This window comes from Mastomys coucha, unplaced genomic scaffold (genome assembly GCF_008632895.1).
Source record: "Mastomys coucha isolate ucsf_1 unplaced genomic scaffold, UCSF_Mcou_1 pScaffold20, whole genome shotgun sequence".
Classification (NCBI taxonomy): Eukaryota; Metazoa; Chordata; class Mammalia; order Rodentia; family Muridae; genus Mastomys; species Mastomys coucha.
In genome coordinates this window covers 56,109,081-56,127,196 of record NW_022196903.1, presented here as the reverse complement: position 1 = coordinate 56,127,196, position 18,116 = coordinate 56,109,081, and the positions used below count along the sequence as shown (strand labels likewise).

The following is an 18,116-nucleotide window of genomic DNA, read 5'->3' as shown; positions in this document are numbered from 1 at the left end:
CTCCACTTGCAGGGAAGGGGCAGAGGAGGACGCTGAACCCCCTCTGTCACTCGGAAGCTGAGATGATCATGTCCCTGCTGCCCTGCGGCTTCCCTGGGAGTCGTGGGGCCTGTGTCGCTATCTCGTTTCTTTTTGGAGGCACTCTGAGTTATGAGGTTTCCTCTTAGGACAGCTTTCATTGTGTCCCATAATTTTGCATATGTTGTGCCTTCATTTTCATTAAACTCAAAAAAGTATTTAAATTCTTTCTTATTTCTTGCTTGACCAAGTTATTGAGTAGAGTGTTTTTGAGTTTCCACGTGTATGTGGGCTTTCTATTTTTTATGTTGTTGTTGAAGACCAACCTTAGTCTGTGGTGATCTGATAGAATGCATGGGATTATTTCAATCTTTTAATTGTTGTGGCCTGTTTTGTGACTAATTATATGGTCCATTTTGGAGAAGGAGGTATATTCTTTTGTCTTAGGATAAAATGTTCTATAGATATCTGTTAAATGCATTTGGTTCTTAATTCGGCTAGTTTCACTGAGTCTCTGTTTAGTTTATGTTTCCATGATCTGTCCATTGCTAAGAATAGGATGTTGAAGTCTCTTGATATTATTGTGTGCAGTGCAATGTGTGCTTTGAGCTTTAGTAAACTTTCTTTACGAATTTGGATGCCCTTGCATTAGGAGAATAGATGTTCAGAATAGAGAGCTCTTGGTAGATTTTTCCTTTTTATGTTTTTTGATAACTTTATGTTGAAAGTTGATTTGATTCAATATTACAATGGCTACTCCAGCTTTTTTCTTAGTACCAATTGCTTGGAAAATTGTTTTATAGCATTTATTCTGAGGTAGTATCTGTCTTTGTCACTGAAGTGGGCTTCCTGTATGCAGCAAAGTGTTGGGTCCTGTTTACATATCCAGTCTGTGAGTTTATGTCTTTATATTGAGGAACTGAGTCCACTAATATTAAGAGATATTAAGGAAAAAAGATTGTTGCTTCCTGTTATTTTTGTTGTTAATGGTAGAATTATGCTTTTTCTGGCAATCTTCCTATTGGTTTGTTAAAAGATTTTTTTCTTGCTCTTTCTAGGGTGTAATTTCTCTCCTTGTGTTTGTGTTTTCCATTTATTATCCTTTGATGGGGTGGATTGGTGGAATACTATTGTGTAAATGTTTACTCATGGAATATGTTAGTTTCTCCATCTATGGTTATTGAGAGTTTTGCTAGGTATAGTAGCCTGGACTTGCATTTGTGTTCTCTTAGGGTCTGTATGACATCTTTCCAGGATCTTTTGGCTTTCATAGGCTCTGGCGAGAAGTCTGGTGTAATTCTATTAGGTCTGCCTTGATATGTTACTTGACCTTTTTCCATTACTGCTTTTAATATTCTTTCTTTGATTTTTGCTTTTGGTGTCTTGATTATTATGAGACAGGAGGAATTTCTTTTCTGATATAATCTATTTCATGTTCTGTAGGCTTCTTGTATGTTCTTGGGCATCTCTTTCTTTAGGTTAGGGAAGTTTTCTTCTATAATTTTGTTGAAAATACTTACTGGCCCTTTAAGTTGGGAATCTTCACTCTCTCCTATACCTATTATCCATAAGTTTGGCTTTCTCATTGTGTCCTAGATTTCCTGGGTGTTCTGAGTTATGATCTTTGCATTTTGCATTTTCTTTGACTGTTGTGTCACTGTTTTCTATGGTATCTCCTGCACCCGAGCTTCTTCCTTGTATTTCTTATATTCTGTTGGTGATGCTTGCATGTATGGCTCCTGATCTCTTTCCTACATTTTCTATCTCCAGAGTTGTCTCCCTTTGTGATTTATTTATTATATCTACTTCCATTCTTAGATCCTGGATGATTTTGTTCAATTCCTTCATCTGTTTGGTTGTATTTTACTGTTATTCTTTAAGGGAATTTTGGGTTTCCTCTTTAAGGTCTTCTACCTTTTTACCTGTGTTCTTCTGTATTTCTTTAACGGAGTTATTGATGTCCTTCTTAAAATTCTCTATCAGTATCATGAGATGTGATTTTAAATCCCCATTTGCTTTTCTGGTATGTTGGGGAATCCAGGACTTGCTGTCGTGGGAGAATTGGGTTCAGATGATGCCAGGTAGTCTTGGTTTCTGTTGGTAAGATTCTTTCATTTGCTTTTGCCATCTGGTTATTTCTGCTGTTAGATGTTCTTGCTGTCTCTGACTGGAGCTAGTTCCTCCTGTGGGTCTGTAAGCCTGTGTCAGCACTCCTGGGAGACCTGCTCTCTCATGGCACAGAGGGCTCTAGAACAGCCTAGGCTTTGCATGCAGATGGTGACTGGAAGGATCCTCTCCAAGCTGTCCCCCTGTTTTTGTGCCCCAGGTGCTCCTTACCACCCAGCTCCAGACAGTTATTGAAGAGAAAGTGGCTATCTGTCCTCTGAGCTGGGGAGTGAAAGCATTTCTGGGACAATGGGTCTCCCCTGGTATGTCACCAGTCAGGCTCATCTCTTGAATGCTTGTTCCTCAGTTGAAACACTTGGATTTTGAGGAATTGAGGCCAAACTGGAGAGGCCCTCATTATTTGAGGGCTTTTGAGGGCTTACTTTTCCCTTGTTCCTATTCCTTGCTCTTTGTCAGCCAAGTTGCAAACAGTGCCTACCACACCACATTTGCCTAGGATTATAAACAAAACTGTTCTATTATTAGAGATGAAAACAATCTCTGAATCTATGAGTAAAATATATGCATTTGATCCTCTAACTGTGTTTTTTTTTCCCTGTTAGGAATGATTGGAAAAGTAAGACAAATATCACCACAGGAAAACAATAGATTGAAAATGAGACTGTACTGTGGTAATCATGAAAGAAAATGGGCAACTTCCTCATAATGGAGATTTAGAGAGCATGAGTTGTTGGACAGAGGACAAGAAATGAAGACATTTCTAAAAATATGGCAGTGTGGGGCTTCCCTGAGAAAAAGCATGTTATGAGAGAAGGCGCAAGTCTTATTATTCTATGAAAAGTACTGAAACAACTGTACCAATAAACAGTTTAGACATTCATAATTGCTACCTAGAGCAGAGTTTTCTTGGCTTCCTGTCATTGTGCTGTGAACATTTCTTCAAGCACTGGAGTTGTTTCCTGCACATCAGTATTGATCAGAATCCCTTGGCTCTTCCCACTAGGTCAAAGTGAAAGCCCCCAGTGGTGACTTTCAAAACTAACTTCAGACCTTCCCACTCTTCCCTGAAGAATACAACTGCCTTCAATTGAGTATTATTGTTTAGAGAAAATCCTAGAGTGAGTTAAAATGGCCTCCTCTAGAGATATTTTTCCTTTTGCTTTACCACCTTTCAATAATTGCTTCCATATAAATTCAACATAAGTAAATTTACATTGGAAACAGCTTTCTGAAAGATTTTTCTTCCAGTGGTATTTTTTCTTGCAAAATAACTTAAGCTTCTACAATAGTAATGCTTGAAAAGGGAAGAAAGATCATAGCTATGTGATAGTAAAATTATCATCAGAAACCTCCTGTCTAGTTAAACAACTATAGCTGGGGAAGTTCACTAAAAGTTAGAGTTTCTATAATATACCTACTTTTCATCCTGAAAACTCTAACTTTCTAAATGTAATGGTAAAAAATATGACTGAAACGATTTAGAAGTGCCCAGAATAAAAGATTATCAGCTATATTTGCTGGAAGTCTTTCCCCTGTGTCTCTCTCTTTCTCTGTACCCAAGCATAAAATTCTACTTTGCTCTGCAGAGTTAGACATAGAGTGGATTTTTTATAATACATCTTCAATAACATTTATGAAAAATATTTCTTATATTGTTGTTGGATTTCTAACAATACTTATGAACCATGTACAGAATGTTTCAAGCAAGGGAATCTATGAAAAGTTAGAAAGAAAACTTAATCCACATTTCCTGTGCTCTTCATGTTTCATGAGATTTATAAAAGGGAGGTAACTGAAAAAAAATTCCTAATTTAAAAAAATCCACATTCTATTTTACAAAACAGAAGCATTTCTTTCAGTGTTGCATTTCTTGTCTGGATAAAAGACTTCTATAATGCAAGGAATTCCTTGGTAAACCACTCAGGTACAAAGTAATTTCTGTAAAAGTAAATTTTTATCATCCTCTCTTGAATAGGAGTTCAAAACTGAAAATCATGATAAGGGCATGCTTCCATTTTCTTTTATTCTGTGCAAAATAAGCAAAGTGAAGACCACTGGAAAAAATGTTTGTTTATCAATTCTTGGGCATTAGGTTGTAGACACAGATTACCAAGTGTCAACAGTCTTGAAACACACCCAAGAATTTCTTATAGATGTCAAATTATTTACTGTCTTTATGTGTACACATCCTAATAAGTATAGTTTAACATTCTCATTAGCTCTGCTTATTAAAGTGCTTATACTGCCAGTGATCTCAGTAGGAGGATATTAAGTGTATACCAGGGTAGTTGAGAGGGGCCACACTGGTTTTGTTTGTGATGTTGAACATATCTGTGGAACATAGAAATGTCACATGTGGTTGCCTTTTGTATAGAACAGGAGCACACCAAAGCAACACATCATATCTGTTTTAGTGTATAAGTATTAACAAATACTTTACTGTGCAATTGTATTGCTTTCAGCAGTACTCAGTGATGGCAAAATTGGTCTCTTTATCTATGATGAACAGGCTTGTGAGCAGAAACTTTGCTGATTTTAATTAAAAGTTATGCTTGCTGAAGAGTTGTCATTATATGCCTTCTGACCGCAAACAGTGTATGAACTAAGAGAAATGAGTTGGATTCTACCTTCTTGTATCATATCATTCTACCTTCTTGTATTGCCTACATATATCATAATAAAATATCTTAAAAGCTATTTTCTATTTGTTATTTTCTATTTGCTATTTTTCAATTTTCTATTAGTGACATTAGAACTCAATACTGTGGTTTTGTTATATCTATTCCAAATTTCAACAGAAGACACAGTTTATGATAAAAATGTAGTTTGATCTCCATTGCATTGAGTTAATCTTTCAGGTGAAAATTTAAATTTGAATGATTTCAACATGTTAACTCAATGTGGGAAGTGACATCAGAATCTGAAATTAAAACCATTCATAATCTCTAGGACCCAATCTAGAATATCATACTGTAATCAAAACATTATTGAAGCTGGGCAGTGGTGGTGCATGCCTTTAATCACAGCACTTGGGAGGCAGAGGCAGGCAGATTTCTGAGTTCATGGCCATCCTGAACTACAGAGTGAGTTTCCAGGACAGCCAAGGCTACACAGAGAAATCCTGTCTCAAAAATAATAATAATAATAATAATAATAATAATAATAATGAAAGTGTTTAGTGTCTTTTCACTTTACCATGAAGTATTAATTAGGATTTTAGAAATTAGTATGAGTGTCTTTTTATATTGGTGTCTTTTTAAGCCAATCAAAGAGCAGAGCTACAGAAGTACACACAGCCCAAAGAGCACTTGCGTGACTGATACTAATGATGTTCTTAATATATCAATATCATTTCTCATTCTCTGAACCAAGATAGGGCATAATCCCTGAAATCAATACACTGAAAGTTAATCACAAATTGTGTTAAAATATGCTATGATCTAAAATGATCACCTTGTAATTACAATTTAAAAAGTACTGTGATCATCACTGGAAACATTGCTAAACCTTATTTATATGGTAAACTCGTTTATGGTATTGTTTGGCTTTATAGTTCAGGACTCAGAACACTATAGATATTTATTAAATGTTTCAATTAAACCAAAAATACTGAATGAACAATTAAATGGAAATCCAGGAAATTAACATACACCATGGTGTTTGTGAATGATTTTAAAGATATCACATTGAACCTAATCTTCTGAATATATTAGCCACTTATTTTTATAACACATGAAATGCTCAGAAATGTCAGTATTACATACTTTGTAATGTGGGGTTAATCATAGTCAAATGGCAAAAACTAACCATAAAAAATGTAAATATGTTTTAATATTCAGTTGATAAAATGTAAATTTGAAAAAAATGCATAATCTAATAATCTTTCTGAAATTAAAAGTATTTTTTCTAGATCATGTGATATAAGTACAAGCATATATATAATAAAATATATAGAAAAATAAAGTTGGCATTTCTCAAATTCTAAATAAAGTATTCTTCAAACTTGACACAATACATTTTATACACTGCAAATATTTAGTCAAAAAATTAGCATCTAATTCTGTACACATATTTGAGGTGAATATATGTGCATACACAGTGGGACTGAGGTGAGTAAAGCAATAACTTTAAGAGTTGTGCTAATCACATTCTTAATACATCAATGTTTACTTATTTAATTTGAATTAAAATAGTTGACTCAGTTCAGAGAGTGGGAGTCCCTAAACTGTGAGCAATACAATCATTTCCTTTTATTTTCAACATTAGAGTTCATGTAGAATAATACAGCTTGCTAGGTGTAAGAAATAAAATTCAATAGATAATCTTCTCATTAAGTAAAGGTATATATTGTGTAATGAGGGATAGAAGGAGATTTTATGTTTTTATCATGAAGATTGAAATGTAATAGATGATTTAGAAGACAACATGGGATGACTTTAAAGCACGTTAGTCAGGAGAAAGAATGCATTAATCCTACATGTCTTAGTTGGTGCAAATAATCTATTTCTATAACAAACAAAGCATGTTATTTAGGAATAAGAAAGTCATTTTTGTTCACACATTTAAGACATTTATTTGTCACTTAAAATCCCTAGAGATATTTTCAGAAGAAAAATGTGTTTAATGATAAAGTTGTGGGAAGGTAAATGAGTAAATGTGCTGGTGGAACAACAATGTCACAATAAATTACTGTGACAAGTACAATAATGATTCTGAGATAAATACTGTCAAGTATGATCATTTGTCTTAAAACAGTTACAACAGGACTCCAGTCAGGGAAGCAGGTAGCCTAACTGTGCAGTTTCACCTCTTCTTTGTCTCTTCCAAGTCCAATTTTCCAGTCTTATCTCCAGCTCTAGAGCAGACCAACTACTGAGGGTTCCTCTTCCTCTGTTTATATCACCAACCCATCTTCATCTCCAAATCCAATCCTCAGACTCATTCCCAGCTCTGTAGCCAACCACCTGCCACAGTCTCACCTTTCTCACTGCCAGAGGATCACAAAGATCTTTTCCTCTGGACTCCTGAACATCAGATATCTTCTTCTCCAACATTTTTGCCCACTCAATCCCTTGTTCCATCCTCCAGTGTCAGCAGGCATTCTCTGTGAACCCAATGGCTGAACCTAACATAGAAGCAGGTAGGCCAGCAAAACTCATTTACGAGCTTCAAGTATTCACTTACCTCCTTTTCTTCATACTCAAACACTCACTCTCATCCCCAGTTCTGTGTCAGACTACCATGACGTATCATTGCTCTCCTCCCCAGATCCTCATGAATTGGCCTGTTTCCTGCTCCTGTGAACCCTCATCCCCAACCAATACATCCCAATACTTAAGTGACAAATCCTAATACCTAGAAAAACATTTTGTCCGGACCACCAGTGACCACACCTATAAGAATCTCAAAAAATATTCTATCAGGTGACATACTGCTTCCATAATTTCCTAAAAACCAGAGACAGCAACAAAATCAAGGAACAAACCATCTACTCAACAAACTTAAGACTAGATATCAGATTTAGAATTAAAATCATCCAGAGCCTAGATGCTTACACACTAGTGTAAAAACACAATCAATAAAAGGTAAGACAATACATTTCTTTGAGAGCCCAGCAACCTTACCATAATAAGCACTGAGTATTGCAGCATAGCGGAAGTGTAAGACAAAGACCTGAAAATAGCTTGTATGAAGTTAGTATAGATCCTTATAAATTAAATGAATATATCGCTTAAATAAATCTATGAAAACACTAGCAATAGAAGGAAGTAAATAAAGCTATCCAAGATCCAAATGTGGAAATAAAATCAATGAAGAAAACCCAAACTGAATAAAATATAGAAGTGAGAAATTTAGGAACTCAAATAGAAAGTCCCACCAACAGAATGCAAGAAGTAGATTAAAGAATGTTGGGTGTTGAAGACATAATAAATGGATACACCAGTGTAAGAAGATTTTACTGAGTAAGATAATTCTTGTGCATCTGCTTTTGGTGTAAGGTACTGGAAGGTCTTTGTCATTGTAGCCCAACATACATGCACAATTTATACAATAGATGATATGATTTTTTCTTAAAAACAATATTTCCTGAAGCTTTCATTCTGATGATAAAGAATAAGGAGACATTTTCATGGATCATGTGTTTCTATACATGTAAGGCTTTATTCCTGCTGTGACTGAATGACTGAACTGCCTAATCAGTTGTTCAGAGACCAATCATTAATTTTCAGGAATCTGTCTCTAGGTTCATCTGCCTACAATTAAATGACAGGGACTCAAATACATAGATATAATGCTTTATGAACATTTACAGGGCATGTAACTAAATTAGTAAAATTACTTTTTTAAACATAAACCTTTTAGGAAACATGAAGCAGTGGGTAATGAAAATCAATACATTTATTTCTACATAAAGCCATTCCCCTCAAAGTCACTCTATCTTTTTTCCCAGGTGACATCTTCTCATCCCTCTTAATATAAAACTTGTATGAGCAGTCAAAATGATGTGTGGCACACCTATACTTTCTGCTGGACCTTTAGACAATGGATGGTAGACAAAAGTGGCTTTTACTCTCGTGGAGATGAATGAATACTGTTTTTACCCCAGTCACATCCCTTTTATTGAAGAATTAAAGGGATAGTAAATCTCAGGGAACTAGATCAGGAGCATTACCTTGCTACTGTTGCCCTACATCAGAAGAAACTTCTCACTCACATGCTACTGGTCTTCCTGGCAGTCAGGAAATGCTATCCTTTCTTCACTATGAATGTGTCAACACAAAAAAATGCAGTTTTTACTTCAAAAGAAAATAGAGTTTATTCTGGACACAAATATGAATGACTATGTTCTAGGAACATAGGCTTAGGTGTTCCCAAATACTGTGCTTCAGTGTCAGTGTTTTGATTTTACAAAAGAATACAAACTGCTGATCAAATACAGTGGTGGGGGATAGAGATAGTTGGGTTAGAGCAAAGCTCAGCCATTGGTTACAGGTTTTAGATGTAATCTGTTAGAATTTTAGCTTTTGTAGTAAACACTACTGGCCTCTTAAAAATATGTTTAAAGACTTTGAAAAATCTCTGGAGGTCAGTTTTTTATTAAAACAGACTAATGAGAAATAGTCAAATTAATCTTTCAATAAAATGAAAAAATGTTAATGTTTCTGAGTGATCAAGAGGCAATAGAGGGAAAAAAATAATAAAATAGACTAACTGGAGAAAACCCTGGGACTAGCAAAACCAGATAATTTGTATATTAATAAAGAGAGAAACAAAAGGTAAGTGAAAAACAAAACAACCTGTGTGTGTGCCTGATGCCAGAGGAAGTAAGAAGTAGGCATCACATCTCTTAGAAATAGGAGTTAGATACCATGTGATGCTGGGTGAACATGGGTCCCCTGCATGAGTAACAAGTACTCTTAACTGCTGAGCCTTCTGTTCAGTACCACCGTGTGAAAATATACTTATACTCAGGCTTTTCCTTTCCTTTTTTTCTTTTACTTTAATCTTTTACATTTGCATTTGGTCTAGTAAAAATAAGTATATAATTTATTGTTTAAATGTATAGTAGTTGTCTCTCTTGTCAAATTGAAGATAATTTTAACTTTTCTTTAATATGCATACATAATACACACACACACACACACACAAACGAACAAACTTGATGGTTCCTATTTGTCTTTTTGTATTTTAAGTAAAATTTAGAAGACATTCTTAAATAAAGAAATTATATTTCTAATGAAAATCATGGATTTATATCTGAAATAGAAAGATTGTCTACAATATCTTAATATCTTTCATTTACCAATATATGTTAAAGTTAATAACAATGTTGTTGTCTTTAAAACAAGTTTAGCCTGTCACTGCCTGATATAGAACTTTCTTGTTTTAAATTTTCTCTTCTCTGGACACAGTGAAGGCATGCTACATAATGCTTTGATGTTTGCACAAAACAGTCTCTTAGTGCCCAGAGAGGACTGCCTATTCTGCTTTTTGATGTGCCAGCACACTAAAGTGTGGTGACAATTACTGTATGAGCAGAACATGTCACAAGTAACAATTTGAAAATGTTTATACATGCAAATTTAAAATAGGATAGAATCCTAGTTTTAGAAACCTATAAGAAAAAATAAGTACCAAACACAATAACAGGAATATTTGTTATATTTCTAGGATAAATAAGGATACATATTGTATTTAATATGTAAGTAAATTTTCAGGCATACTATTTTTATTAATCAATAAATAAGTTTGTGCATCACTCACACAAACCCTATGCCTATTTTTTGGCTGTTGAAAATATTTATTAGCCTTAGTGTGGGTGCTTCATGAAATGCAGATAATTATTTTACTACTGTTCATATGTTTTTATAGAAAAGGGGGGCATGGTTAAGTTTATGGGGGAGACAGAAGTGAAGCCCAGAGGGAGAAGCACAGGAGAATGAATGGAAATATGCAGCTGCCAAGCGAGGAAAGAACCTCTAGAAATTCTCACAGACCTGGATTGGGTGATGCTCCCCAGAGACTCAATGTGGGTTACCTTGACAAAATGCCTAACAGTGAAGAGATGGAACTGAAAATACAACCTCCAGTAGTTAGGCCCCCACTGGAGAAATGGAGACACCAATCGACCTTCAAATTGTTCGACCAAAATTGTTCTTGTCTAAAAGAAATGCAGGAACAAAACAAGGAGCACAGAGTCAAAGAATTGCCAGCCAGTGACCGGTTCAACTTGGGATCCATCCCATAAACAGGCACCAAACCATGATACTATTACTGATGTTATGTTGTGTTTATAGACAGGAGCCTAGCATTGATGTCTTCTGAGAGGTCCAACAAACACCCGAAGGAGTCAGAGGCAGATACTCAAAGCCAAGCATTGGACTGAGGTTGTAGACTCCTATGTAAGAATCAGGTAAAGGATTAAAGAAATTGAAGGGAATGGCAACCACATAGGAAGACCAACAATGTCAACTAACCTGTAGCCCGCAGAGCTCCCAGAACTAAGCCACATATGAATTTACACAGGCTGTTCTGAGGCTTCTGGAACATATGTAGCAGAGAACTGCCTTGTCTAGCCTCAGTGTGAGAAGATTCTCCAAATCTTTAGAGACTTGATACCCCAAGGAGGGGTATGCTGGGGGAGTACCTTCTCAGAAGTGAAGGGGAGCAGGGGTAGGGGGAAAAACTCTGAGAAGAGTGCTGTGTGGGGCAACATTTGGATATGAAGAAATGAGATAATTATTTATTTATTTATTTTTTATTTTTTTGTTTTTTTGAGACAGGGTTTCTCTGTGTAGTCCTAGATGTCCTGGAACTCACTCTGTAGACCAGGCTGGCCTCGAACTCAGAAACCTGCCTGCCTCTGCCTCCCAAGTGCTGGGATTAAAGGCATGTGCTACCACCGCTTGGTGAGATAATTAATTAATAAAATAAATAAATAAAGGGCAATCCTGAAGCTGTACCTTTGAGGAAGGTAGTTTGTTTCCTCTGCACTGACTGCTGATACTTCACGGCTTTTGAGGAAATCAAAAGTGATTTTTATCAATTGACTCTAGTAATTAACCCCAGATTTTGTCTTCATTGTTACTTCACAGTATCTTTAATTGAATTCCTCTTGAAAATATTCTGACCATCCAAGTCAATAAAAAAAAAAAAAGGATACGATGGGAATGCTTTACAAAGAGAATGACCTATTGCCTTGTCTATATATAAAGATTTTATATGTAAACCATCTAAAAGAAGAGAAGAGAATAAATTCTAGAAAACCTCAGAAGAAACAAAAATGTTTTAGTATGTCGGATCCTAGAATAATGCTTAAAGAGATAAAGTGAATAAGAGCACATACAATGTTCATGTATAAATAAATATATTTTTAGTTTTATTTAACACCATAGTTTGCACCCAGCATTTGGTCATTCATACATATGTAACATAAAGATCCAAATAGTTTAATGGCATATTTATATACATTACTATTGATAATTATCATTATTTCATTGTGTCTTTATACAGGGTAGTGGCTCATTAAGACCTGCTCTTCTTTCCCAAGCAGTGTGGCCCTTCTACTGAATGACATTCTGCCCATAACACTGAGTGATCTTTGCAATAATCTGTGCCTCTCATGAGTGCCTTCTGGACACTATGCAGTTTGATAAGGTAGGGCTATTCTTGGAAGGCAAGAGAAAGGGACCCACAGACCTTTAGTTCAGGGTAAGGCCTCTTCTTATATCACATAAGTTCAACAAACTTCCTTCACTGTGAGATCAATAGTTAAGTTTGTTTATCTGCTTTTTAAGAACAGAATTTTCTCTGTTTCTATTTCTGTCTGTGGTTAAATAAAGGCTGCACTCACTTGTTTCATTTGAAGATACCCAGTATCACCTACTGGTGTTAATGTGATAGGAAGAGGTTACAAATAATCCAGTTCATCCTTGGGAACTATCCCACTAAGATGAGGTAACAAAGGTTTCATTTCCAATCTATCCGATGCACATTGAATGTAACATAAATAGCACAAAGTTTATCAACAAAAAAGAAACCCAAATGATATAGATAAGGAGGATGGTCAAACAATGATTACTACCAAGTGGAATATTACATCTTAGGAATTTGTATATAGAAATTATCTTTAAATAAAAGCATATATTTTCTTATAAAAATACAATAAGTAAAAGCAAACATATGTCCATTGAATCTTCATTATTAGTCTGTGGCAATTGTTTAAAATGCAAAAGTATACAGTGTTTAGGATGAAACAATTTCTGTCTTATACATTCTGCAAGTATAGTTAACAGGATTCATAGAAAAATTGATTTCACTCAATATTTAACATGCCAATGTTCAGTGATGAATTATTTGTGGTCAAATGATTATTAAATCTAGCTTGAAATATATACTGGTTTAAATAAGCCTCCAGTGCATGTAGGATTCCACAGGGCCTTGAAAAGAAGAAAACAAAAAGAAATGAATGGCAAATAGCAAAATGAAATGAAATTTTAAATGAAGATATTAAATGTATAAATACTTAAATAAAAATGAAGTTTGACATGAAACTCTTCTGTTGGTAATTTTATGTCAAAATTTGTTATTAGCATTTACAAAGAATATTTATTTTAGTGATGTAAAAGAAAAGAATGAAATGTTGACATAAAATTATATTTTTCCTTCTTTCAAACAAGTACAACATAGCTTTCTTCAACTCTTTATACATTTCTCAAGTAAAAAACAGCCAGATAATAAGATAATATAAAAATGGTACAAGGTTGTCTTGAAGGTTTTGTGTACCACAGTTACTATCTGAGCTCTACACACAAAGCTCCAGGATGATTTCCTTAGTCTACAGCGAGTATTACTCTAATCTTTTAAGTATTGCTGAAACTTCACATGATCAGAAATTAAAACATTTCAAATATTTCACTCATTTAAAACAAGAAAATCCATTTTCAAAATATGCACAAAAGGAAGTGAAATATCTGAGAAGCGTAAAAGAGTTCATTGTTTTTTAAGTACAGTAAAATTGTTGAAGAGATATGCATGACACAGGATCAGTACTATAATACTGTGTTATGTACCAATGTATATCCTATGATTATGTATGTGACAGATGACGGTATAAAAGACATAATGACATATAGGCACAAGCAGCACTGGCAGATTCTGAAGGAATTCCACACAAAAAGAAACCCTTCACTCCATAGGAAAAAACAACTTATCTACTAACCCAGACCCCTGGGAGCTCCCAGAGATGAAGCTATCAACCAAAGAGCAAATATGTGCTGGTTCCTGTCCCTGGCACATATGTAGCAGAGGACTATCTTGTCTGGCCTCAGTGAGACAGAATGTGCCTAATTCTGTAGAGACTTGACACTACAGAGAAGGAGGATGCTGGGGGGAGTACGGTGGGAAGTGGGCATGTGAGGGGGGAGGTTGTGGGGGGAAGCACCCTCTGAGAGGCAAAGGAGATGGGGGTCAAGGCAAAGAACTCTGAAAGTGGGGATCAGGAAGGGGGCAGCATTTGGAATGTAAATAAATAAAACAATTTAAAAAAGAAAGAAACCCTCTTAATTAGAGTCCACTCCAAGGTGCTGTATAAGAAAATGTACTGTGACAGAGCAGTGTCTCCAGAGAAGTTCAGTATGAGGACAGTGGGTGGTATTACAAATTCACATAATTAGGAAATGGAAAATATGAAAAGTCATAAGGTTTAAATAATTTATTGAGACATGTAGTGTGAGTGTATGTGTGTTTCTCTGTGTGTGTGCATGTGTAATATAGTGTATATAGTGTGAAAGTGTTATATTTTAATAGCATGTAAGGGAAATTTTTTTGTCATCTCACAGAATATTGCTCATTATTTGGACATGCAGGCTCATTAGTGCATTCTGAAAATGAGGCTGAAAGGTTTGAATGATTTCAAATTAGCACTCTGAGGCCATTGCTTCTTTGGACAGAGCTATACTGCTGAGAGAAGTGGAGAATAGTTCCTTTTGCCCTGAAAAGAAAGCTCACTGAAGATATCTAACTAGAAAAATGGGTAAAATACCACATTCAGAAACTCACTTCTGAGGTGTATGTTACCGTTGGATGTCCAGGTAAGTTTAGGTAAGTCAAGTGCCTTTTATCTCTTCCTTTTTCCATGCAAACCTTATTTACAGGCACATTCAAAGGTAACTATTCGATCTCATACCTGCTGTTCAGGAGCACTTGCTTGCTTGCTTTCTTCGAGAATATGAATTAGACAGATAAAAGGAGGTACTAAATAATAGATTCATAACTTATATCAACTTATTAATTGTCTAAGACATCTCTATATGAGAATATTGATATTTCCTCTTTCTTTTAGCTTGGAGAGCCATCTATTTGATAATGGACCAGTTTGTTATCAATCAGTCTCTATTAATGAGTAATGAGTGCTTGTGCTATTTTCCATCATCATCTGTGACAATAAATGCTGATGAGGGCATATCTTAGGATATATATACATATATGGAAATATATGTGCTGGCATATTTTTATAGATACCTTTGATGAGTTTTAGATCACTCTATTTTATTATATTCTCAACAATCTCTTTACCAGGCAGTGTGCATGTGACAAGGTTATTCATTAACAGGATATGTTTTAAAGATACATAAAAGTTCATGTGATTAAATGAAATTCAGTTAAATCATTAAGAAAATCATATTTTACTATTGTAAACCAGTAATTATTACATTTAAAATGTAATAATTTTACATTTAATGGTTATCTTGGGTATGTATATGATATAAAGATGTGATTCTGTTTATGTGAAAAAGAAGGTGACAGAAAAGGCATTCAGAGATGAAAGATGCACACTCACATTAATTAATATTGCTTATGCTATAATTTACATAAATGCATTTTAGTTTCACATTTCATAATCACAGTTGTGAGTAATATTATTGATATTGTCATGAAAGAAGAATATTTTTTCAGAGTCAATGAATATTTGTAAAACCCCTATTAAATAAAAAGTAGACTTTTAGGCCTGGTGTGGCAGCTCAGGTCTGTTACTGATGCAGAAGTGTTTCCCATGAGTTCTTGGCCAGCTCATACTAACTACATAGTCAGTTCCAGCTGAGTCTAGGCTAAAGCGACTCTATCTCAAAGCAGCCGGGGAAAAAGGGGTTTAGTTGCATTTTTTTCAGCCTGCTTCACAGAAGCAAAGTGTTGTAAAACATGATATTTTCAGCTCCACATCAGTCTCAGTTTCAGCCTAGAGAATAAACAATTCATCCAGTTCCAGGTTCTCCTTAAAAATTGAAGAAAATGAAAAATGTTTTATACTATTTTTCTTCCAGAAAATAATTCTGCATTGGAATATAACATCAATGTGATGGATTAGTTCCAAATCTATAAATCCATTTATAAACATAAAATCCATAAAATAATGATAAATCTGAAATAATTCTGATATTTATAGAACTGACTCCTTAAGTATTCTGAACTGCAAATTACACTCTGGTATAAATTTTCTATATACTAATTCAGCTTCATAAATTTACAATTGTAATTACCATCTTAACATGGCATCACTAAAGAGTATAATTTCTCTGCATTCTTACTTTACAGTGCATAAGGTTAATGATATATGTGGCATGCTTTTAAGAAACTTTCTAATGGAATATTCTAAAATTTCCTGCTCTTGTGCCAGTTCTGTATAAATACATTTACGAAACTTTTTTTCTCTTCGTTCTTTATGACTGCATTATAAAATCACTTTACATCCTTATTTTTAAACACTTTCAATCTATCAATTTCAAAGTCTTTTGTCACCTAAAAATCTGTTTCAGTTTTCTCACTGGCAAAAGTTATACAAGTTTGAAGACCCTTAAATTCCAGAGGGTGAAGCAACTGACTAAAATTATCAACCCCCAAATAATGAAGCAAGTATTTACAGATTTTTTATACTGCATAAGGTATTCATTGTGACCTGGAGATGAGTCCTCATATACAACAGGATATATATCTACTGGACCCTTGAGTACTTGAAGATGGTTCTAATGGGACCCCAGAACAAATCTCTCAGATACTAAGGGACAAATGTGCTTACTTCAGTTCTTCCCAAGAGAAGGGACATGGAGGGAGGAGAAGAGGGAAGGGGACTAGAGAAAACACAAATGCAATCATCAGGAGCTATGGTTACATTTAGCTGTACTCTCTTTTCTTATGTCAAGTGGAAATGATAGAGTTTACTAGGCTTGGGTCTGTTGTTTCCTCGAGTGGATGGAACATACAAGCCTGAGTCATTGCTCCCAGGTCACAGAACACAGGAAGTCTGGGTCCTCTTCCTTCATATAGGCTTTGATTCTCTGGTGTCAGTTTGTAGACAGAATCTGTTTCCAAGGTTATGATCAGACTTCCCTTTTTTATGCTAAATGGTCTTTATGCTAATCTGACTATTCATATCCAGTACCATGGTAATGATGACAAAATCCTGTCACTGACTAAGACATTCAAAGTTTCCTCAGAAGTATATTTATTATAATAGCGTTTTTTTCCTCTTCCAAGGCACAGAGCTCACCCCTATCTGTTTCAGTGTCACCGTGTAACTCTTCTGACACCATCCATACTTCACCTTACACGCAATCAGCAGCTCTTTCCTGTGTCCCCTCCCTTTTTACAATACACCTAGAACCTTCTGATAAGTTCCATCATTTCTTCATTTGTTATCCTTAACTCTACAGATTAAGCAATTGTTCATGCCATAAGAAACTCTCTGGGGCTTTTCAGTGAAAAGTTCCAGGTAAATAGTGATATCTGTTGAATAGGAATTCAAGAGCTTTTCAAAATTATGTTATAAGACCGGCAGTATTGAATAAGCCTAGATTCTCTGTTACATGTTTCCTGTTAGCACTTTTAACCAATTTTTTTGAGAATTTAATGAATATAATATTAAAAATAATTGTCTGATTAAAACAAAGCTCCCTGTGAAGGTTCTATGCCCCAGTGTAGGGGAATGCCAGGGCCAGGAAGCAGGAGAGGGTGGGCTGGTGAGCAGGGTGAGGGGGAGGAAATAGGGGTTTTTGTTGTTGTTGTTGTTGTTTTATTTCATTTTTATTTATTTTTCTTTTTTTCAGAGGGGAAACTGGGAAAGGAGAGATCATGTGACATGTAAATAAAGAAAATATCTAATAAAAAATGAAAAAAAGCTCTAAAAGTCTTGAGTGATTTAATGTGTAGGTATAAGCAGATATACCTGCATTGAGTGCACATTAACAAATGTAGCATTTGGAGACAGACTTTTTTTTATTTGGTAAATTTCATGACATGAATATATCACCAGATCTTCTGACTATGGACAATGAAGGCATCAATGTAGTCTAGCCAGGAAGAATTAATACAATACAGGTTGTTAGGAACCAATAATAATGCTTAACTGACAGCTACTCAATGGAGATAATATATCAGCTTGGTAAAATTATAGCCTTTCTACTTTTTTTTTTTTT

At 35.0% G+C, this 18,116-nt stretch overlaps 1 protein-coding gene across 7 annotated transcripts in view; it reads right to left on the bottom strand.

Annotated features, from left to right (window-relative positions):
* Ccser1 (coiled-coil serine rich protein 1) overlaps positions 1 to 18,116 on the bottom strand; it is a 1,196,027-nt gene that overhangs the window by 556,327 nt on the left and 621,584 nt on the right. The window contains exon 11 of one of the 7 annotated variants that reach the window (XM_031382069.1): positions 11,997 to 13,085. The exons of the other annotated variants lie outside the window; for them this stretch is intronic. Within the exon in view, the coding sequence (XP_031237929.1) occupies positions 13,026 to 13,085 (60 nt within the window). The 3' untranslated portion in view covers positions 11,997 to 13,025. Of the gene's footprint in view, positions 1 to 11,996; positions 13,086 to 18,116 lie in introns of those variants that run through there. 7 annotated transcript variants of the gene reach the window in all.